The sequence below is a fragment of the Haemorhous mexicanus genome, chromosome 12 (assembly GCF_027477595.1).
Source record: "Haemorhous mexicanus isolate bHaeMex1 chromosome 12, bHaeMex1.pri, whole genome shotgun sequence".
Taxonomy (NCBI): Eukaryota; Metazoa; Chordata; class Aves; order Passeriformes; family Fringillidae; genus Haemorhous; species Haemorhous mexicanus.
Genome location: NC_082352.1, coordinates 4,058,042 through 4,082,333, shown reverse-complemented (window position 1 = coordinate 4,082,333; position 24,292 = coordinate 4,058,042). Strand labels below are relative to the sequence as shown.

The 24,292-nt window shown below is 41.2% G+C and overlaps 1 protein-coding gene across 1 annotated transcript; it reads left to right on the top strand.

Moving 5' to 3' along the window:
• Nucleotides 1-215: 215 nt before the first annotated feature.
• On the top strand, nucleotides 216-3,216 carry CHST8 (carbohydrate sulfotransferase 8). The gene is made up of 2 exons (XM_059857728.1): nucleotides 216-224; nucleotides 1,906-3,216. The coding sequence occupies exons 1-2, from the start codon at nucleotides 216-218 to the stop codon at nucleotides 3,055-3,057; spliced, it is 1,161 nt and encodes a 386-aa protein (XP_059713711.1). The 3' UTR covers nucleotides 3,058-3,216.
• The last annotated feature ends 21,076 nt before the right edge of the window (nucleotides 3,217-24,292 follow it).

Genomic DNA, 24,292 nt, shown 5'->3' with positions numbered 1-24,292 from the left:
GGAATAAACTGCATTTTGGAGAGCCCCTGGAGTCCCACATCCCTCATTCAGGGTTTTACTGACAGCTCCCCTGCAGCCCCAGCCCCACCTTCTGCATCCAGGCTTGCCCTGACAGGAGGCATTCAGGTGGCCCAAAAGCTCCAGGGTGATCTTCAGCATCATTAAAGGTCCAGAATTCCAGGAAGCCTGAATTTGATAACCTTTAAATACCAGCCATGTCATGGGTAAATAGGATTGAATTACAGCCAGTCTTGTAAAGGGTAATGTTTAGAAATACATCTGGTATTTACAAAGACAAACACATTTCTGACCACAGAAACAACCTCTGAAGGTGAGGAACAATCACTCCCAACCACTGAATAGTGGTTTGCATAACAAATGATCAGTTGGTTTCCCAGGCTGCACACCACCTTCCCTGCCAGAGCATCCAACCTGAATTCTGCAAGTGTCCTAAAACTTTTGTTTAATACTGATCTGTTGTGTTCAAGTTTTGTATGGTAATTATCAATGTAAGCATGTCACCTCCAAAATATAATTTGATTTTTTTTGGTTTTTTGTCACCAATGTTTTTTGTAATGAATCCTGAATCTCTTTTCTGAGACTTTTTTATTCTCTGACCTTTAACAAGAATGTGACCAGATAAAACCTCCATGACAGAACAAGTTTGTCACCCATTGCATTGCTTTTTTTCAGACAACACAGACTTGTAAAACTGATTAAGATTTAATCTTAAAGAGCACCCTGAAAGAGCATGACCCTTCTAATCCCCAACTGTACACCTTAAAATTCACACAATATCTTATTTTTAAGCCTGTTTTAAATACCATTGAGGAAACACTGAAAATCAAAAATTTAAATTTAAAATTGTAAGCCCTCTAACTGAGTAATTTGGGTCAGCAATAAACATTCTGCAACTACATATGCTCCTCTGTTGAAATACTCCATGGTGGTTCATATACTACTGTGATCCAGGTGACCTCAAAATGGGGATGACACACAGCTGAACAGTGACCAGAACATCATTTTAATCCTAGAGGCATAGACAGGATTTAATTCAGCCACTTGGAAAAGCAGGAAGTGATGGAGCACTCCTGGGCTGTATGCAGAAGTATTAACAGAGAGATCCCCCAAAGAAAAAGAGCAAGTCCCAGAAGCCTGACCCACAGACCTGCTGTAGTTACTCCTTTTTTGCTGATCTAACCCCAGCCCCAGCTTCATCCCCACCTCTCACTGTCCCCATTGCTCTGCCCCCAGGCCCAGCTCACTCCAGCTTCCCTTTGGGGTCCCCTTCATCCTGCCCTCCCCAAACCCACTTCTTGTGTGCCAAACCTCTGCATTTTCACTGACACCCCCCTGTTTCCCTCTGCCCACACTGACATCTCACTCTACCTTGCAAACCCTACAAACCCCCTCCCTTCCCTGCTGGGCTTCACTCTGTGCCAATCTGCCCTCGCTGCAAAGATAAATTACTGATGTGGGGGTGGTGGTGGGAAACACACAGCCCAGACAGGCAAACCCTTCAGTTTGTGTGACAACAGGGGCAGTCTGGAATAAGTAAGCAAGTCCTCAAAATAATCAGATACATTTTATAGAAATTTCAGCAATATCTAAGACAAAAGTATCTGTCAAGGTCTGGGTCCACCACCTAAAATACAGTAATACAGGTAAATCCAAATAGGAACTAGAATTTACTGGAAATTTAGATGAGGTTCATCTCTGCCTTTGAGTTTCCTGTAAGCACAGAACAAGGGGAGAAGAGAAGAGGCACAGCTCAGTGCTGAGTGCTCGTGACAACACGTTTTGTTGTACAGTTCCAAAAGTTACCACAGATCCACGTGAAGTGGTGCAAGCTGTAAGCAGTGACAATCTCTCATTTACTAATATCTTTAATCTGTTTTTCCTCAGCAGGACTGTGTTTCCAGCAATAACCAGGACAGAAGATTAAGAAAAAGTACTGCAGACAGAGCAGCAACAGTTAAGCAGAGTGATTCATTGGAGCCATCTGAAAGTGTGCCCACCAAGCTTCAAAGCACCGACAGAAGGCAAAGCAGCATCATGTTTGCTATGAAAGATCAGCAGAAAGGTGAAGAAATTAATTCCATCAAGCTCCATAAACGCAGGAGGAGGTTTATCATTAAAAAGAGCCCAATTCTGATTTCCATGAACAGCTCCATTCTCAACCTGCCCACGCTCAAATACGAGGACAGGAACAACAGCAAGTGGAAAAGTCTCTATCAGATCCAAGGAGAAAGGAAGCGGATTATGAGGGAAACTTGCTCAAAATACAAGAGTAACAACAGAAGAATAATCACTCCTTATCACGTGTCTAGGATATTTGTAGAGGATAAATACAGGGTTCTGTACTGTGAGGTGCCAAAAGCTGGCTGCTCTAACTGGAAGCGGGTGCTGATGGTGCTGAACGGGCTGGCCTCCTCCACAAAGGACATCCAGCACAACACCGTGCACTACGGAAACTACCTGAAAAGGCTGGATGGCTTTGACCACAAGGGGATCTACCACAGGCTCAGCACTTACACAAAAATGCTGTTTATTCGTGAGCCCTTTGAAAAGCTGGTGTCTGCATTTCGGGACAAGTTTGAACATCCCAACAACTACTACCACCCGGTCTTTGGGAAAGCCATCATTTCCAGGTACCGTGTCAATGCCACCAAAGAAGCTCTAAGGACAGGCTCTGGAGTCAAGTTTAAAGAGTTCATTCAGTATCTGCTGGATGTACACAGGCCAGTGGGGATGGATATTCACTGGGATCATGTCAACAGGCTGTGCAGCCCGTGTTTAATAGACTACGACTTCGTTGGGAAATTTGAAAGTATGGAAGAAGATGCAAACTTTTTCTTGCACTTAATTGGTGCTCCACAAAATTTAACTTTCCCCAAGTTTAAAGATCGTCACTCCAATGAAGAAAGAACTACCACTAAAATTACCCAACAGTATTTTGCACAGCTTTCTCCTTCTCAACGACAGCAAAGCTATGACTTTTACTATATGGATTACTTGATGTTCAACTACTCCAAACCTTTTGAAGATTTATATTAATTTGAGGGCCTAGATATTTCCACAGTCACATCAGTTGAATTGTGTGACAAATTCAGGTGGCATCTGTTTATATGTACTTACCTGCTAGCAAACAATTGGTTGAAGAGCAGGGAAAAATGCAAACCAGAATATAAACAGATGTTTACACCTTCACCTTAATTGCCTCCTTTTTCAAATCATATTTTTTTCTATAATTTCTCCACATGAAATGTATGTACATATATGTATAATATGTCAGGGTCCCCAAATAAAGCACAGAATTTTCCAGGCTGGTGTGGCCTGTGTTTGCACTTGGGGCACAGGGTGTTTGAAATTACAGGTGCACAGCTGGCAATTCTAAAGTGCAGCCAGTATTTCAAGCTCTTCACTGTTCAGAAAATAAGTCTTTAAGTGATGGAGCAGCAAGAAGGAAAACACACTGAGCAATATTTACAGTTTGTTGGAATGTACAAGGCATGAAGACAGGCACAGGCCCCATGAGTTTGAAGGTGGATGTTGACCACTGGTTCCTGATATTCTTAGGTTAGTCAGGGAGAAAAAGTCTAATCAAACTTACACTGTTCATAAACACACTGGTGGAAACAACTAATACTTAATGACCATGTGAGAGCAGTATTAAACCAGATGTTGGATTTCAGAGTGAGGATGTGTTCTCCCCCTTCAATATTTCCCTTATGGCACGTTCATCTGCAAAAAGATAAAATGCAGGCGAACATTTGCATCTTTATAAGTGTTATTAAAATTCTTTTAATCCTTTGCATTAACATAAATCTCTGGTTTAATCTTCGTAGTCACCAGGAATATCAAATCTTTCCATCATAATAACAAGCAAGAATAAATGCTACTTCCTGCCTAACAGGGTGGTTCTTTTCATTGCTGCAAACGATTTGCACTTGCTTATTTTAGTAACAATTATATCTGACTTAACATGCAAAAAATATTGCAGGTGTTTTAGTTCAATTTCTGTGCTTGAGAGGACTTTCTCTTCCCTACCAGGGTGTCTTGTGAGTATAAAATGCTTGACTTTCCACTAGTTACTGTCTCTAATCACAGAATATTCTGATTTGGAAGAGTTCTCAAGTGAATGGTTCATACAGGAATCAAACCCCCACCTTTGGCATTCTCAGCACTATGCTCTGACCAACTGAGCCAGTCTCAGCTCTGTACATTTTCACTCAAATTCTGTATACAGAACCCTTGTTTACACGTCATTTATCCACTTGACATGATATTTAAACTGGCCATACTGGAGCAAGGATCAAATGGCAAACCTGGACTCCCCAGTAACTTCTGGAGTTTGTATTTCACAGCCACATTGCACCACAGCTGTACAAAGGCAAACACCCAAGGAACAATGCTTGTTCTAATCTGTTTCCAGGTTCAGATCCTCATATGGGTAGTTTCATGCATCACAAGAACTGGCATTAAGGTTTCCCCAGAAACACCCAGTATATGTTTTGGGCTTTAAAAATTTTAATAGGGAAAAAATAGTTTCAAAAGACCTTGTTGTAAAAGCTTCACTGACAAATATTTTACATATCAAGGCTGACATCACGTTTTCCATTTTTATTCAGAGAAAATTTGATTGCATTAGAAAAGTAATGTGGAACTTACCCTGTTCCATGAAACCAGTTACCCTTCCCTGCCTGCCCATGCTCCTGCCTTTCAATCACTGCCTTTCTGCTGCAGCAGCCCCCACCCATCTCACTTTGCCCCCCACTCAAAGGCTTGTTGCTCTGCTCACAAGACTGAACAGCCTTTGCATTCAGAGCAGTGTTTCTGCTGGTCCAGCTGGGATCAGGCTGGGGTCTGACAGCCCAGCCCAGGCAGGCACAGCCAGGGGAGAACGAGGCACAGGGATCATTCCCAGTGCAGCTGGAGCAGATCCTGGTAGTGCTGGGAATCCTTGGAGGGTGGGTTGGGGTGTGAGGAGCCAAGACCACCACTAGGAGTTGAAGTGAAGCCACCCTTAGCAGTTAATGGTGTTTAGTGCTCTGAGAGGCTGAGGTGCTCTGATCGATGCACCTGAAGGTCTGTACTACAGCCACCAGCAGCAGGAGAGGACTGCTGGATATTGCAGCCCCCTGGGCTTTTCCAGGCTCTGACCTGGCAGCAGGTCGGGGTCCCAGAGCTCAGTGTGCTGAGCAGGGGAGCCTCGCTGGGAGAAAAACCTCAGCTCATCTTGCACAGGCTCAGCTCTGCGAGGCTGCCAGAACAAAGCTGGGCAGCATTTCTGTTCACACCCCTGCTAGTTTAGAGTGTGTTAAGGGTAAGATTGAGGGACTTAACCCTTCAGCTGGATTCACATCAAAAACCTGACTCTCCTGCCTCCTCCCAGTCCCTTTTCAGCTTTATCTACACATCCACATAAATGGATTCACTCACATTTACATCTGAAAGGCTTGGTGCATTCCCAGATCACCAAATGCTCATTGTATGAGTGAAAATACCCCAGCAATACCAGTGCAAAATTGCACTTCTGATTGTCTCAAACCTCTACTTTACCTGCCACTCCCCTCTCCAGATCTCTTTTAATTGATTTACAGTCAAAGATAACAACAGGGAAGTTACATTTTTAATGAGAAATGAAGGTGAAGACTCTGACTGGTTTTATTTTCTCTTTAAACAAAAACTGCTCAATGATTTGCATGTTTATAACAAGCTGTATGTGGCACAGGAGTATCTGGTTTACAGTTTCTCAAGGAAGACAGAAGTACCCTTCTAACACTCACAGGTAATTAGTACTGGCCAGTTGCATTATTTGGCTCTGTTACTTCCAGCTCCTGTTCCCTGCTGAGTAGTGCAAAAAAGGTAACAAGTGGTTTTAAAGGAATGTTTTAAAAGGCATCTTTACAAGCCAGAAGAAAAGCAATATCTGGAACAAAAAAATCCAAGGCAGCAGACAAGTAAACTAATATTTTCATGTCAAGCAAAATTTTTAAGTAAAAAGCAATAATTTTGACTAGATTGTAGTGAGTTTTCAGATTGCTTATTTCCCTTTGGATTATCTTGTCTTTTTTTTTTTCCCCACATATAAAATCTTGGCATTTTCATTTCAATGCAATTTAATTTTTTCAGAGGTGTTCATTCTGAATTCATTCTCATATTTTATCCTTCTCCTCATAGAGAAATATTTCATTTCTAATGAAAAGTGGAAATCAAAGACTGTACCAAAATATCCTGCTTTCGAAGCCTAGCTCAGAGGACAGCCTAGGTAATTATTAGACAAAATAATTTTTTCAATCCAATTGGTCTTTAAATTCAGAGGTAAGGACCAGCTACAGCTACCACAGAAGGTGAGGTGTGAAGGCACACAAAAAACCAGAACAGAATCTCCCCCCATACTCCTCAAAGTGGTCTAAAGCCTAGAGCAGCAAAAGAGAATAACACAGACACAAAAACAAATTGTGTGAACTAAGTGTGCACTTTATTATCTGCTTCTGCAGAGTCTGAAACTGAAGACAGCAGTAATATTTTAAATAGGGGATAATTTAGGAATTTGATATTGGGATGCTCTGTAAGTGAAATTAATAGAGATTTAAGCAAAGTCATGCTCTTGAGAGCTTTGTGTACCCAAAAAGTCATCCTTGCAATGTGCACAAACTGAGGGATGGTGATTTGCTGGGGTTTCTATCCTTTAAATCCCCCCACTGCCATGTGTACCTACCATGGCTGACCTCATACCAGAAGTGTCAGTTTATGGGGGCTTATGCCTCCAAAAATATAAGAATTAAGATATTAAAATGAGTTTTCTTAACTCCTTGTGTCCACAACTTCTCAGAATTTCCATGATGAGGGTTCCAGTGCTTTCTTCATAACAATCACTGATGTTTGAGCACATCAGACTGCACAATGTCAAGAGAGAATATGAAGTAAGAACAGGAGTTCCCTTTTTTTTTTGCCCCAATTTGGACTCAATGATCTCAGAGATATTTTCCAACTTAATTGATTCTGAAATTTGGTTTGTTGGTTTACAGCTCATCTTATAGAACAATTGAAGTAAAGAGTTTTTAAAGTTTTTAAATTGTAGGTACTGAATTCTGGTGATTCCCTTCCTCCCCTGCCTCATTGGAGCAAGTTACTGAGAAAATCCACTGATCAAAGAGATCTTTTCTGAGAGAGAGGGATGCACAGAGTGAGGGAGAGGTGCACACATGGACTGCATGCCCTGCACTGTACATGAACTTAACCCCATTTCTTTGCACTGCTTTTCCTCTTTGGGCAACACCATCACTGACAGCAAGAGCACACCTTTGACAAATCCATGTACAATTATCTGCTGCTATACACCCAGATAAAGATCCTAGGAGAAAACCCTATGCAATAGCATTACACATTCTAAGGCACCTACAAACTTGCAAATGCATGGAGGGAGATAGAATGACAAAAATTAATTAGAAAATTAATTTTATATACTTAAATTTTATTAATTATAACTAATTATATTTTATAATTTTATATACATTAGATGTTTATAAAACATCTGCTATATAATTAATTATCTTTTCTAATTTTTATATACATTGAATGTATATAAAACATCTGCATTTGTTTTTACATAGCTGTTTCTAGTGTCTTTGTACAACAGCCCAAATTAATTTGTCAGGCCAGTTCAACTGGTACTGCATTACCAGGAATGAACAGATAAAACATGAACATTCTTTTCTGGTGTTGTTTCCCTCAACCATGGCTGCTTTCCTGATACAAGTTGGTGACATTGAGATGAGGGATGTTCTTTTCCTACCCCCAACAAGAAACCACAGAGGTGGCTGGGCTTATTTGGAACACACTGGATAAATCCCAGCCTCACCATTTCCATTTCACTGACTCTGGAACACATCTGCATGCAGCACCAGTTTGTTTTCAGAGCACTACATGAGAGGCAAGGCTGAGCACAGCCTGGTTGAGCTGATACAGCTTCAAGGGATGAATGTCAGGTTGGCATTGTTCTGTGTTGGGATTTCAGAGCCTCAGCATGCACCTGCACACTCCTGAATAATGACTTGGGAAGTGTCCCAAGCTTCACATGGCAGGATGCATGTAATCTTTGTCCAAAGACAACAGCTACTTAAGAAGGACCAGCAATTTTCTCAGCTTCTCTCTCTGGAACCTCACAGGCAAGTCTGTAAACAAGCATCTCTAATGTCTGCCAGCATGATTCTGCTGCAAAAAAGGCACCAGAGTCAAGAGCAGGGCACTTTTCCCTGCAGCCACACTAGTGACCACTGATACTTACCAGTGGTAAGTCACCTGGGCCAAAATTTCTCAGAAGGATCCCTTCAAACAGAGGTGCCCAGAATGAAACCTGCAGTAAAGATTCACAATGGAGTTGAGTTTTGAGAATGGCAGGCACCCACCCCTTCCACATTCAATTTAATCCTGGACTATGTTGAAGCATTATCAGAGTGCAGTAAGGGCAACAGAGCCCAGAAGTGACACAGAGGAGGAAGACAGACATGACTAAGCCTTGCTCACTGCCATCAAACTATTTCAGTAATATTTTATACAGTAATTGGCACTGTGAGTTGTGACTCATGCTAGAGAATAAGAATGATTGCTTTACCACAAGTCTAAGAGAAACAGTCAACCTTGTAAAAATATTTTCTGGTCTGGTTTAAGGAAGAACTCCAAATATTTAGTTTAAAATGACACTTTGGGAAGTCCTGTGCATACACACACCTTAGTTCACAACTAACTTGCACCTGGTAAGGAGCATATGTACATAACACCTTCTGTGTGGATAAATCTTCCAAGAGTCATTTTCCAGGCAGTTTGTGCCACAGTGACATTTACACAATTAGACAAATAACCTTGTCCAAATTCTGCCATCTGATGCCCTTTTTGCCACCAACATTTTTTTTTTTAAACTGAAGACATACTTATCAGAATTGCAGCAGAGGTCAAGTTTTCCATGATGTACCTATGTGCATGAGACCCAAATTCTGTTTAAATTCAATAATTACTGCTGTGCTGGCCCTATGTTTCAGATTCAGGTTTATGGGGTCTCTGTGGGTGACCATTTCTAATAGTGTCCTCTTTTTTTCATGGAACTCAAAATTACACTGTCAAGTTAGGGAAAATGAAGGAGGCTTTCACCACCCAACTTTTCCACAGTTATTCTCCACTCTGGGAATTCTGTCCAGATTTATTTTCACTTAATACAGGAAATTTCCTCTCAACATATCCAAACATGAGCATGTCATGAGCTGCAGGAGGTGTTAAGATTGTGTTCAGGCAGAGAGAGCAGCAGCAGTGGCCCAAGGCGACTGCACTGGGAGCTTGTCCCAACCCATTAAACACCAGTGGAGGTGGCTCCTTTCTCAGGAAAGGAAAGCTCCAGGCTACAGTTCACCTTCAAATTCACAGATACAGACTAACATACATTATGATCACGAGAAAAAGTTCTTTAATCTTTGTTTTAAGTGTGCACCCAGTCAGTCTAACCCTTGCTATGTGCCATGATGGAGCCACAGAGAAGCCATGTGAAGGTGACCAGTCCTCAGACAGATCCCCCCTGAATTCCACAGGACAGAGTTTTACTGTCTGCTCTGTAAAATGTCACACAGCTGACCTGCCTCCACAGCATTCATTCACACCAATACTCCTACACCTACAGCAGCCAGCTGTGCTAACACTTAGGGCAGGTCACTGGGAGCTTTGGCCTGGGATTTCCCTCTTGTCTGACTGGTTTGGGTCTCATCTACAATTGCTCCACTTATCTTCCCCTTCTCTGGTGAGGAGGAAAATGCAGGAATGGCATCATATTTAGTGTTTTACACTGCATTTTATTTACAGATCTCAAATTCATTTAATTCACCTATTGCAAAATATAATGGAAAAGTGTTTTCCTCACCAATGTTACCAGAATAATGTTTTCTTATTAATACAGGGGGAAAAAAAAACCACAAAAAACCAACCAAACCAAAAAAAAGCAACAGCAACAACAACAAAAAACCCAAAACCAAACCAAGACAAATAAAAAAACAAACAAACAAAAAAAGAAAAAATAAACCAACACCACTACAGCACAGGTAACCTGCCCAATAAAACAGACAATGTGATAGAGCAAGCAGCTGCAATATTTATATTGTCTCACATTATATTTCTCCACTGAAATCCATAAAGACATGAATCCTGCTCAAGTGACACACTGTGTACTCATCAAGGTGATACTGTCTTTATAAATCAGGCATACAGTGACCATTTCAGGCACTGTGGAAAACACAGCAGACATAATATGAGATGGGCTATGAATCTGACAATTTATCCATGTTTATCCTTGAAAAAAGGGGGTTCATTTTTATTATCTAAAATAAATCTCAGAACTTCATTAGATCATCCCACCAAAATTGAATGTCAGGTTTATATTACAGTCTACAAAGCACACAGCAGCTGGTAATGATCAAAACCATTTTACCTTGGAGCTCTTTCATAGTGAGTTTCAAAATTGACAGCTCAGAATAAAAAGCTAAGCCTGCCACACTTGACCAAAACATACAGCTTATGAATGCTCCAGAATGAACATGTGCAGAAGCAAAATCTATTTTCGAAAAATTCAGAAGATAAAAGGGTTGCTAGTTTATTTATCCCTTGCCTCCCCTGTTACAAGGAGCTACTTCTCCCCCACAATTCCCTGTTTTAAGCTATGAGAAGTAAGTAATACCCAGAATTACAATAATGACTGGTTTCAAACACATTTTCCCACTCTCTACCTTCAGCTCAGAAACCTCTTTCCTTGCAGCTATACCTGACCAGCAAAGTAACACCTTCCTCTGTGGTAGCACATTCCAAAATCCTGAGCTTCCCAGCCCCACTGGATCTGAGGACATTGACTTGCCTGTTTCTGCAGTAAAGGAAGTTCTGACACAGCTCTTAAAGGAGCAATGTCCACCCACTGACTTTGTACCAACCTGGAGTGTCCCAACCTCAAAAGTCTCTGGCTCCTCTTTTCTTGCCTTCAGATTTTATGTTGTACCTTGCAGAATGGTTTCAAACCAAATGGGTTTGTTTCTCACATATCAAAATCTCTTTTTCCTCAAGAAACCTCAATAAAGAGAGATAGGGCTGGGGAGAAATGACACTGTCTGGTTTTAAATGGCCTGAATCTTCTCAGAACTCTTAAATGCTCCTGCATTTAACACTACCTGCACTAACACCTATCTTTTGCAGGTTTAGCACATGGCATAAGTGTCAAATGATGCAAAACAGACAGGAATGCTAGTTTGGAAAATCTAAGGCAGTGTGGATTCACATTCTCCCTGACAGCAACCAAAACCTGCAGATGCACTGAGCCTCACTGATCCAAATCTGTGGAAGAAATGCTAATACAAATCCAAGCAGATGCATCCACTCTTCAGTTCTGCCTTCACTGACTGTTTGATTGGTAATTCAGGCATATATTTGGTTCCAGAGAGGTAGAAAAAACCCAAAATCCCAAAGGATGCAGTTGAATCTGAGCCCAAGGTTATTAATCATACTGCCTCTAATTGTATATAAAGTATCTTTACTCCCTCAAAAATGTTTTTTTTAAATATTATGGGATTTAAATATGTCACAATATTCTGGATATCTTGATTAGATCTCCTTTAATATACCGCCTCCAAATAATTCGTAATTTATTTAACAGAAATGAAGAACTCTTACTAATCATTAAGATTAAGCAGAATTTTTAGCCTGACTAGACTAGCAACAAAAGTTGATAAGGGGATTTTTTTTTCTTAAACATTGCTTTTTACTGTTTTCTTGTAATTAAAGTTCCAACCAAGGTCCCATTAGGCTGATAGTGGTCCCCCCTGTGAATCAGACAGACCCTCAAGTCTTCAAGTTTCCAGAGTAAAGTCTCACTGGTGACTAGCATCTGGGAAGGGTTTGACTAAATCGAGTGAAAACTCACCAAGATTAAAAGCCTAAAGAATTTGCTCCTCACTGACATTTCAAATACTTTCTACATCATTCCCCTGACCTAGGAGGTCACATGTCCTCACAAAGCACGACACAGGTTCCTTCAGCCCACCTTCCCCTGCAGTCAGCCCTGTCCAGGTGCCAGTTTCATGGCAGGCAGCCAAAGAACACTGCAGCTCACTCTAAATGAACACCACCCAAAGAACACTGCAGCTCTCTCTAATGAGCACCACCCAAAGAACACTGCAGCTCTCTCTAATGAACACCACCCAAACACTGCAGCTCTCTCTAAATGAACAGCACCCAAAGAACACTGCAGCTCTCTCTAATGAACACCACCCAAACACTGCAGCTCTCTCTAAATGAACAGCACCCAAAGAACACTGCAGCTCACTCTATTGAACACCACCCAAACACTGCAGCTCACTCTAATGAACACCACCCAAACACTGCAGCTCACTCTAAATGAACACCACCCAAACACTGCAGCTCACTATAAATATCCTCTCTCCTTCAGGGGCCCCTCAGATTAGGGCACAAAAACCAGTCCAGTAAATGTCAGGGAGGACAGAACCTGGCCAAGAAGAAAGCCAAGGGAGGGGAAGGGGAAACAGGAAAGGGGAAAGGGAAAATGGAAAGGGGAAAGGGGAAATGGAAAATGGAAAGGGGAAAGGGGAAAGGCTACACAGAATCCCTGAAGAGGGGAAGAACTGGCTTGCAGGATCTGCCCAAGGTAGAACACACCAACACACTGCAACTGGGCCAGGACTGGTCCTGCAGTAAAAGTGCTTTGTAAGTTTTCCTCACACCTTCAGAAGCTGAAGCAGGGACATTCTTCTTTCTTTTCTGGCTTCCATGGCCCTTACATCTTTGTAGTCCTTCCACAAGTGTCCCAGCTTTGCTAAAAGCCACACTCTGTCAAGAGCAGTTCCAAATTTCCTTTCCAAACTGTGGTAAAACATGTTCTCCAGGGGGCTTCATCCATTTATCACCTTCTGATCCTGGCTTCCACTGTTTCTCTTCTATGTTACCCTTACAGTTCCTATAAGAATCCCCCCCTCAGTCTTTCCCCCTTCCCTTAATCAATGAGCCAGATTATAAAACCCAATTCAAGCTTTCAGACTCTCTACTTCATGGTAAAGATATTCTGGAACTGACTGGGCACTGGTCTACCAGACCACCCAAATCAGCTTTCTTCATTCCCTGGTTATTCAGTTTCTCCCCCTTACAGCTTCTCTGTAGCTAATAACATAGTCATTCACATATCTATAAATAAGCATACCTGTGCCATCTTCCAAGTCATCCTCACACACCTTGAAGAAGCTCAACTTAAAATCCTTCTTCCCAATACTTGTTTCTCTCCACAAATCCAGAAGATTAGCCCACAAACACTGAGTGGGCCAGAAGGGCAGATCTACAGAAACAGATAATCAGAGGCACACACTTGCAGCAGAGACAAAGTCAATCTTGTCTGCCCATCAATAGGGTTAAGGACAGCTGTACAGCCAACCCAGAGTTATGGGTAAGCAGAGCCAGAGGCTTTTTCTTGAAGAAAGGGATCCCCACATGTAAGCAATGAAACTCTTTCTGTTACCTTATTTGTGCATAACAGCTCAGTGCATGGCAGCTTTTTTTTTTTTTTAAGCTTTTACCAAATGCACCTCAAAACAACCACAAGCAAAGGATCAAGGACTGTTCTTAAACAAGCATTAAAATAAAAAGGACAGTATACCTTCTGCCATACCATAACAATATGAGATCTTATATTTACCATAAAACAGAAACAAGGTTGTGTATGGCATTTGATCAGCTGTAGAGTTCACCAATCCCAGTACTGTCTGTTAGTATTTTTAGCTCTAAAGAACTGAAAAAAAAAGTGGCATTGTAGCACTGCCAGTCAAAGCAAAGGGAAAGCAAATCAAAGCACAAAATGGAGCAGAGGTAGAAATCCATACATTCCAGCTCTGCATTCAAAGTTACCTTCCTGCTTAGAGAAAGATTTTCCCTTTCATTCCCTTCTGAAGCATTCAATATAGCTTAGTGCCAAAGGCAAGATTTCATATTCACTAGAAGAAAAATTCTGATGTTCTAAGGGAAGTCTCATTCAGCTTGTCCCAATATGTTTCTGTGCATCCTACTGCTTGCCTGTGGCCTTAAAGTATAAGGGTCTTTTTATTACACAGGTGATCTGGGGGCAGAAAAGTATAAACTATTCATGTAAAACACCTTGCTGCAGTTTGCTGAAGACTTCCATGTTCCAGTTTTGGGGAAGATAAGGAATTTCACTGGAAGAAGAAGAATTTTAAGATCTAATTAAGTTCCTTAATCAAAAGCATTTAAGTAATTATACTTTGTGCTGTAGGTACTTAATAGAGCTATTAACCAAGAAAAGACATTATTATTATTATTTTTAAATGCAGCCTGTTCTTTCAGAAAGAAGTGAAAGAAAGATGCTGCCATCATTTACAAGTACAATGCCAAACACAAGAAGCTTAAGTAACTCTTGATCACAGAGTGCTGGACTGCTTCAAAAATCAAGTTACTACAGCCAGGATCATTTGAATTAGAGCTGTTACTGTAGTAAAAAGGTGAGTAGTTCAATTAGTTTGTTCAAAGATGAAAATTGTCACAAAGAAGTTTGTCCAAGATGAAAGGTCTCAGACATACCTGGGGGTACCAAGGCCACCCCAACAAGAAACTCTTCATTGCTCTGTGGCCAGAACACTCTGCAGAAGTGTCATGGTCCCCTGCCATGCCTGGAGGAGCAGCAGTTCCTGCACACCACAGAGCACTTCATACAGCCCCAGGGAAACTCCCAGAGACACTGTGCAAAGGGTGCCACTTGAAGAATGGATTCATTGCAAATAAGAGAAAGGTCACAGAAATCAGGTATCTGAGCTATTGCTTGAACTGTCACTAATCCTTTGCAAGATACTATAAATGGATGCATTGGAAGTTTCTTGGAGTTTTCTGTAACCTGACAATCAGCACTTCATATGAGACAGAATAAGAGTACCTGGTAAATAACCAAACCAGCAACACAGCACATTGCAGCAGAAGGACACCCAGGAGTCAGCTCTGATTGCCCACTGCTGTTTCCAAGTGCCACACAAATACACTGCAGAGTGATGAGAAAGAACAAAGCAAACTTTCCTGTTTGCTCAGCTGCTCAGTAGAAGGTACCTACTCAGTCCTCCAGAATGCATCTCTCAAAATGCATCTTCATTAACTACTGTAATTTTTTTATTTTTCTGTCATTCAACCTTATGAACCAAAAGGACCACTTGAAATGAGAAGAGGGAAATGCACCTGACAAATTAAGATGCTTTATTAATCCACAGAAAATTTTCACATTGTATGATAGGAACTACCTTGGCACACTGTTATTTCACCTCCACCTTATTTTTGCCATACTCTTCAGGGTCTCTTCCTTTACCTTGTTGTTTCCCCACAGTCACAGATTATTTAAATAGCTGTTTTGGAAGAGGTGGTCTTTTCCTCTGAAAACTGGAAACATTAGTTTGCATCCTGAGCAATAGTGATCTCAAGTTTATAGAGAAGGCAGGGGTAGGGAAAGGAACTTAACCTTTCCTAAGCATTCCCATTGGTTTTGAAAAATCTGGCAGCTGCCCAAAGGAAAAGATTGTCCCAATAATAGAGGCTGTGCTGCTGAAAAATGTCATTTCTAAAACTGTTGATCATTAGCAAAATACCATAGATCAGGATCTTTTTAACCAGAAGCACTAGAATAACTTGAGAGGGTGACTAAAGCTAGTGAACAGTATTCCCCATAATTACTGAAAAATGAAACTAATTTCTTTTCACCCTGAACAGCTTTCACCTCTTGCCAGAGGCATTAATGTAGAATAGGGATGTTAATAATGAGGATAGTAGGAATGAGAAGTGTTTTAAGATTTAAAGGCTGACTTTTTAATGGTGTTCGTGTTGTAGCGTGGCATGCCATATAATTAATGCAACTCCTTCTTACCAATTCAAAAATGTGTCCTTCCCTTCACAGAGCTGCAGTTCTGACACTGTTTAGAGCAACTCTTGGCCCTTTTGAATCCTCTCTTATCTCAGATCATTAACTGGTTTAGGTGACACCACAATAATGCAATTTACTCTCATTTTGTGAAGTCTTTCATTTTCAAATATAATACAGCTAGAACTGTAGGATGGTTGATGCTCTCAGCACCCCACCTGATAAATAAGAAGACTGACAAAGTATTCAGTAGAAATGGGCACAGCAAATCTTTCTCCAAGCACTGCCTACATTTCTTGTGCTGCTCTCACAATTGCAATCACCCTCATTCCAACTTTAAGAAAACTAACTGGGGAATGAGCAACAAAAATGGAGCAGAACAAGGACCTACCAGAGAACGACAAATTGTGGAACTTTCTTGGGCTGCTCACACAGAAAACCAGGCAGCTTCATGCTCAGAGGTACCTGCAGCCTTCAGTAGCTGCATGAAAGTTATCAAGGAATTAACATCCCTGTCACACCTTTCCTACAGTTCACATACATTCAGAGATGCATAAAGACTGACAGTTTTGCTGTTACTCTGTTGAAATTCCATTGATTTGAATCACAGCAAGCCTAACAGCCTCCCAAGTTTTCTTTGGGGGAGAGAACAAAAAACCAAAAAAAAAAAAAAAAAAAAAAAAAAACCAAAAAAAAAAAAAAAACCCAAACCTAAAAAACCCTAAAAAAAAACAAAAAAAAGAACAAAACAAAAACCACAAAAACACCAGCACATACCCCACATGAAAGACCCAATTTTCAAAACTGCCTATTTTTCCTCAATTACTTTAAAGCCAGATTTGAGCAAAATCTCATTTTTTGTTTAGGGTGAGCAGGAAAAGCATACTAACAACTTCTTCACAGCTATATTCCATAGGCAAATTTAGATTAATGACCAGTCAGGCTGTCTTCACCCTTTGACCCTCAGTTATTCCCTTTACTCCAGCTCCCAGAAAGTTCAGGAAAGCCTACATAGTAATTGAAGATTTTAATCTTTTGTGGCCTTTAATCAAAGAACTAATACTGTTGCACAGCTTTAAAATTCACATATATATATTATTTCAAAAGACAAAAATATTCTTTGTTAATTATTACAGTCTTGTCACTATCTGCTGCCCTGATCTCACATATTCACTATAGACTTTAGTCTTGAAATATTTCTAAAAAACAGGAATGTTTTCATGAACTGTTTAAATGTTGTCCTGCCTATAGAAATAGCCTGAACTTCACTTCATGACATTGGATGATAGGAGAGAAAAAACCCCCAAAAAATAAACCCACTACATCCTTGTAATGTTGTAAAACACCAGCACCAAATCCCCAAACATCCAGTACAGAGTGAGGCCAATGGGCAAGGTTTCTATGAGTCACCTAGCAGCTTCCCCTTTGCATGGACTTTTTCTCAGCCACTGAAATCAAAGGAACCAACAAATGTCTATTCTGTATTTTCTGTAAGTGATAACATTTCCATGAATAGCACAAATTGACAGGGAAGGTGCCTTCTCTAATTACTCACTGTGAAAGCAGAGAGTCCAAACTGGAATTCATGATCAGCTTAAATAATAATCAGTCTAATGACTAGGTTGGCAACAGACAGAAGCTTGAAGGAACAAGATGAGTTGCTGCAGGGTTATCATGGGGAAAGCTGTTGCTTATGAGCCAGGAGCTGTTGAAAAATCTCCTCTGAGAGTTTGAACAGACTTGCAGTGGAGGACCACAGAGATCCAGCACCAACTGAAAGAGTTATAAATAATTTTGTACCAATGCACTTTCCATACATGAGCAGCCAGAGGATGCAGCATCCCCAAAGAGACCAGACAAATTCACAAAGATCACCGCCATAGAAGAGGAGACTGGAAACATTTTTAATGTACTGCAGCAGCATGAAAGATAAGGATGTAGAATGAAAACCTACATTGTGAAGGTGTCACCTTTATGATTTGAACAAATATTAAACTGTGAAGTCTACAAATAGAACAAAAAGAATGAGTGATTGCTTTCAAATAGATAAACAAGCAGAGGCTTCCATGGGGTAAAACCAATTGGTTCCAGCTCCATGATGATCCATGGCTATAAAGCCACATCCAGAGCTGTATTCACAGCCCTGACAATGCCTGACTCTGATAATGTCCATGGCATGGAGAAGCCCTCCCCACCTTTGCTCCAAAACACATTTGCTCTTTGCCTATGACTTCTTGTAAAAGATACAGAAGTTTTCTTTGCCATTTGTGGCAGTAGGGTTTACTGTACACACACATTAAGGTTTCCAGTTAACAAAAGGTGGCACAGCTAAGAATCAGTGATGTTTATCTTCAAAAGGCTCCTGACGCAGTAGGGACTGGATTCTGTACACTAAAGGAGCACTGAAAAGGCTGTGGAAGCACTGCTGATCTTTGCATACATATACATCCAGTGTGGAGGGAGCCTGGGGACTGTGCTCAGCAGTGGTCTTCTGCAACATGCACTCTAAAATGGACAAGGGATGAGGGAGAAAAAGAAGAGGCAGCAGCAGCTCGTTTATTTCATTTGTATGGTATGCCTTTTTAATCCTTCTCTGGCTTTGCCTCTGCATTAGCTAGCTAGCTAACCTGACCAGAGTCTCTCAAAAACACTGGCTTGAATCCTGCTCCATTCCATCTTACTTTCACCAGTCCACACAACACTGAAAAGCCCAGGACTTGTGCTGAATCAAACTTCATCTAGCTATTCTTCTCTGACAGCTCCAAACCACAAAAAGTAGTGATGATATATTTAGGATGTTGTCCAAAAATACCAGAAATGTCTGTTTCTTTTCAATTGCTGCACCTCATGTTATGGTTTGAGCAAGCCCACATCAAGCCACTGCAGAACCACTTAGCATTCTCCAGCCATGAAACCAGTCCTACTGCAAAAGAACAGGGGAACCTTCTCTCTGCATGGCAGAACAAATGAGCACAACAGAAACCTTGTCATTTCTACCTCAGAACGAAGACATGGCTGACTGCAGAACTTCAGGAAAGGTCATTTAAAAACTAGTCCTCTCCCAGGCCTAGGCCAGAAGTAGGATCTGAGCAGAGGGTGGTAGATGAGGGGTGAGGGCACAAAAGTTCTCTTTAGCTGCCACATTTAGATGACTGCTAGGAATTCTCAACAGACATGGCAGAACCCAGGCAACAGTTTTGGAAAGGTCCTTTACTAAGAACACTGAAATACCACAGTTTCCAAATAATTGCAAACCCTGTGCATTTTCTGAATTCACTTGTACAACTAGCTCACAACTGAGCAAAGCCCAGCAGCTCCCAGAGCCCATCAGTTCCTTGGGTAGATGGGGCTTAAGGGCAGGTAGCATAGCACAGCTGGAGCTCGGCGAGGGGCTGCAGGAGACATTTATTCCTCCTGACACTGGAACTTACTGTGTCGGTCACAATGTTATCTGGGTCACCGCTACAAGTTTCTGTGGCATACACAGCAGCCCTGCTGGCAGGCTTCCCCTCGGAGCCTACAGCCAGCCCTGATCGCTGCAAATCTTACATTACAATATCTGATCCAGGTGAAACTTCAATTCCAGAAGAGAGAGGGAAAATTCTCATAGGAAAGAAAAGGGAAAACTGAAACTGAAACTTCAGTTCCAGAAGAGAATTATCAGCGAGCAGTAGCATCATTAGCATTCTGGCTGTCAGACATCCAGCACTAGCATTGTCTGCAGCTGGCAGCCCATCTTTGAGACTAAACTCACAGCCTTTCGCAGTTCGTTTTGCCCCACAGGGCAGTAGCGAGCAGGGCGGTGCGTGGCTCGGTGCCCTGCCCGGGGCTGCGCTCTGCTGCGCGGTTTCCATGGCAGTGCCGAGCCCCGCAGCCCTGCTGGCTCTGCTGCGTGCTTCCTGGGGCTGCACGGCTGCTGCTGCTCCTTCCTCCTGCCTGAGCCTCGCAACACACCCTGCCATTGTCCTTGCCTTTCCCCACGATCCCGCCGTCGCTAATTAGGCTGGCACTTGGGAACCGACGATACTTGAGCTTACCCAATTAAGCGGGCGCACCGCAGAAGGCGGACTGGCTCTGCAGAAGCCAGGCGTGACACTAGAGAAACCTCTTCTCTCATGTTTTTTCCTTTTCTTTCCCATAGGAAAGATTAGGAATTAGGTGCACTCAGAACAGAAAACCCAAACGATCTGATCTGAAACTTATGATTCAGATGTTAGTGAGAGGAATAGCAGATTTGTCTTTCCAAACAAGCTGTGGGTCTGCTGGTAGATAAAAGTAGCTCTGGGAGATAAAAGAAACAATGGGAAGGATTCCACTGACTGATGATTGGGAAAAGATATTTGCTTTTACAAATATACTTTAGGTTTGCTACATTGAGAGATGAAAGAAACAATGGAGAAGAAAAACCCCTAAATTCCATAAGAATTAAAAATGAAAAGGGAGGGTTATACATTAGGGGCAAATCTTTGGTATCAGGTGTATCAGAGAGTCTGTACCTCTCAAGTACCTCAGCCAAGGGAGAAAGAGAGAAGGGAAATGTGGCTGGGAAATTGGGATAAAGAGGGAGGCTGCCTCCTCCAAAAATTTGAGAGATCCCAGGGGAATGCCCCATGGCCTCTCCCTTTATTCTAATGAAGCCAGAAAGGACTGCTCTGTCTCCTTTTTGGACATAAACCTCTGGTGTTTGTAGATTAATTTTCTTAACATTAGGACTTTTATTTCTTTTCATTTAATTGAGTTAATTGCATTTGGAGGGTTGTTTCAGTCAAAAAAGGAAAAAAAAAGGAAAAAAAAAGCTATTTACAAAACCCCGTACTGTATGGCTTAGAGAAAAGTCCCAGATTTGCTAATCAGGTGATTACAAATGTACCTGTAAAAACAAGCAACAGCCATCAAAAATTCACCTGATGACCTTCACCCTCCCTGCTTCCCCCAGGAGGAAAAAACAGTAAAGAGTGAAAAACATTCCTTCAAGTACAAAATGCCCAACACTTGGGAAAGGAAATAAACAAGTATTTGCAAGAGTGACCTCCTGCCCTGCTCTGTAGGATGACATTAAAAAAGGAGTAAAGGCTCAGTGTCCAAATCTAGTTGTGATTAACACAGGATTCAGAGACAGAGAGAAGGAATTTAGTTACAAGGAAAATTGGCTGCTCTTTCATCTGAGCCTTTCTTCTGTTCTTCTGTTCTATCTGAAAAATATTTTACCTTAGAAGGGGAAGAAAAAAAAAAGACAAATTTTGTGTCATTCCCTTTTCTTTCCTATGACAAGCTGTCACTTCTAGATATGGAAACCATATCACCATGTTGCTGGAGAGAATAAGTGGGGCACGATTTCTCCTTTCCTTTGATATGAACAAAGATTAAAGTAATAAAAAACTAAGAAGATGAGAGTGAAAGAAAAGCAGAATTTTTCAGCAGAGCTGATGTTATTTTCGTATGACATTCTGTGAAGCAACAGTGGCATCCAGTGGTAAATTTCCATAAGCAAGTTTCAAATCCTACTTTCACTAAGTTTTCACTTACATCAGTTTTTTTTTTTTTTTTTTTTTTTTTTTTTTTTTTTTGGCAACAAGTTCTCAAGGAACCTTCCCCCTGCTCCTCCTCCTTACAGCACCAAAACAGCCACCATGCACCCAGTCCTCAATACCAGTAATAGAGACCCAGCTATAATTTTCTCAAAGGCTGTACATCATATCTGCATAGTCACAAATTCCAGTCATTACTCAGAAGCTGCAACATTGATACAAACATATTTTTAAATCATTCTCAGAAAAACAAAGGGAGGTTTCTCTTGGTGCCCACAAGAGTGCAGCAAATATAATTCTGTATCATCCCTTCCTCAGTCCCCCTTCCCATTTTGTTTTTCTTCAAGGCAATATGATCATTCTTTTCTCATTTAGTGACATTAAGATTATTTTCACTTTATGATATCTCCTAAGTAGATGCCCTGGGCAAAAATGAAGGGCTTATAATTATAAGAGTATACTACAGAAGAAAGTCCATTCAGTGAATTTATTATGGTATTTTCAGGCAGAAATCACATTTGCAGTTAAGAAAGCACCTTGTGCTAGCACAAGCTCAGTATCATTGTCAGTTTTCATTTGGTAAGAAGGACAATTGTCTCCTCACCAACACAGAGCTGAGAATTAAAACTTGTCAGTCTGGCTCTCAGGTCATTCAAAATTTCTGGTCTGATTTTTTTTAGTATATGTCTAGAGATATTTTAAAAGAATTGATCTCAACATCACTAAAAATTATGTTTTTCAATTAAATTTCCAAGAGAGTTAAACTAGACTATCCTCTTCATTTTAATAGGACAATTTCTCTATCTGCAGACCCCAAATAAACCTTCAGAAAGCTAATGACTTATACAATGAGGTTCTCTGAAGGAAAGCATTAGGTTTGTTTCCCTCCCAACATGATAAGACATAAAACATCTCATGAAGAAACTGAAGCTGGGCCTGCATCCAGTCTTCACATGACAATAGAGTAAGAGAGTTAATTGGTTTTTAATTGGTGTGGTTCCACAAGTATGGGAGTGCCTACTCAACCTATCCCAAGAAATGCAGACAGGAAAGGATAATTACTGCCACCCTGCTGAGGAGGAAGGGTAGATTAGGAAGAAAGTGTTTGACACTGAACTAACTGCACTAAAGTGTATCAGCAAACTCTCTGCCACAGGCCTTCTACTCCAACCCATCTGGACTCTCCAAACCCCTGTCTCCAGAAGCAGAACACAACAACGTACTCACTCTTTGGAGTAAACAATGTATTTTATTCATTGTGGTACCAAAATACCAGAGTTCATGAATATTATTCATTTGTGACTCTAACTGTAAGGTGACCTGAGAAACAGTTTACTCACACATGCTGCTGTTAAATGCCTGATGTGGCTGACCAGGAAAGCAGCCACCTGAGAGGGGCCTACCCCACTGCAGTCCAGCATTGAAATGCTGGATTTGTGGGTTTAGGTATTTGATAACTTGCTTCCCTCCTTAAACTGGCCAGTTCCCAAAGCATTCTTTTTGTGGGAACAGGCAAAAACTTGCAGATAGAGTCTGCCCCCAAAGCAGGAAAAGGATTCCGAACTCTTATAATATATTGTTCTAGCAAGTGAGATATTAACATCAAAAATAGAAGAAAAATGCATAAAGAACAAAAGAAGCTCAAGATTTATGGCCTTCTGATGAAGGGGGAAATCCCATATGATTGGAGCAGGCAGCTATGCACAGGAGATGAGCCTGAACTACAAAGCAGAACCACGACTGAACTTGTGCTATGCTTGGGATAAAGCAATCTTTCAGTAGCAAAGTTGTAACACAGAAAAATCTCAAGACTGACATGGAATGATCAATATCCTACGGAATGAAACCTCAGAAGAATCAGGTATTTTAAAGCAGAACTGAAAGATTAAGATGAATCTCCTTTTTTTTTCTCCCAGGCCTTTGAGCTGAGCTAGGAAGTTCCTGAACATCCTTAATACACAGAGCTCCCAATGAATTGCAGAAGACTCTTTCCACAACATACTTTGGAAATAAACACAGTAATGCAAGATCTCTGCAGCTCTGAGCCCACCCAGATTTTATGCAAGTTCTAACTCTAGCAATGTGTCACCAAGCAAAAGGTAGTTCCAGTTTGCCCCCTCCCTTCTCCTGTAGAGTTCCTCCCTGCTGCAATAGGAAGCTATTCCCACACTTTGCAGAGGAGCCTGCCCACCATCACCAGCTCTAAGGGAGCAGAACAGCAGAACACAAACTGGGTTTGGGTTACTGGGGCTCCAGTGCTGGGCTCCAGCTGCACCTCCAAGCCAGGGTCGGACCAGAACCTCCCAGAACAGCAGCATCTAAGAATCCTGATAATTTGGGACTTGCACCTGGAAGCAGTATTACAGAAGACTCAATAAAGAACTCCAGTAAAAAACCTGCTAGAATCATCATAGTTACTTAGATGACATTTTTCTGAAAAGATACTTGGATACCCAAAGGTAGCTAAACCTGTACCATATAAATTTATTTTCAGTGTAGATTAAGAATTTGGGGGAGGAACTTAACAAAATGAGCTTTCTTTGGTACCTTAGAAGAGATCACTAGTCATTAAGAACATACTCATGTTGCCATGTATTCTGGTTTGGACAGTAAGAATTATAAGATCACAAAATATGTCACTCATCTGAATTTCATCCCCAGCAGTGGTTTCAAACATCACATAATGCATTTTTGTGCCAAATACTCCCATTTATCACTAATGGATCTCTTGCTCCTGATTCCATCTTTCCACCAGATGTCACACTTCCCCTTCACCTGGTAACTCCAAACCTCCCAACAGAGCCCCGTACACAGATGCATTTGT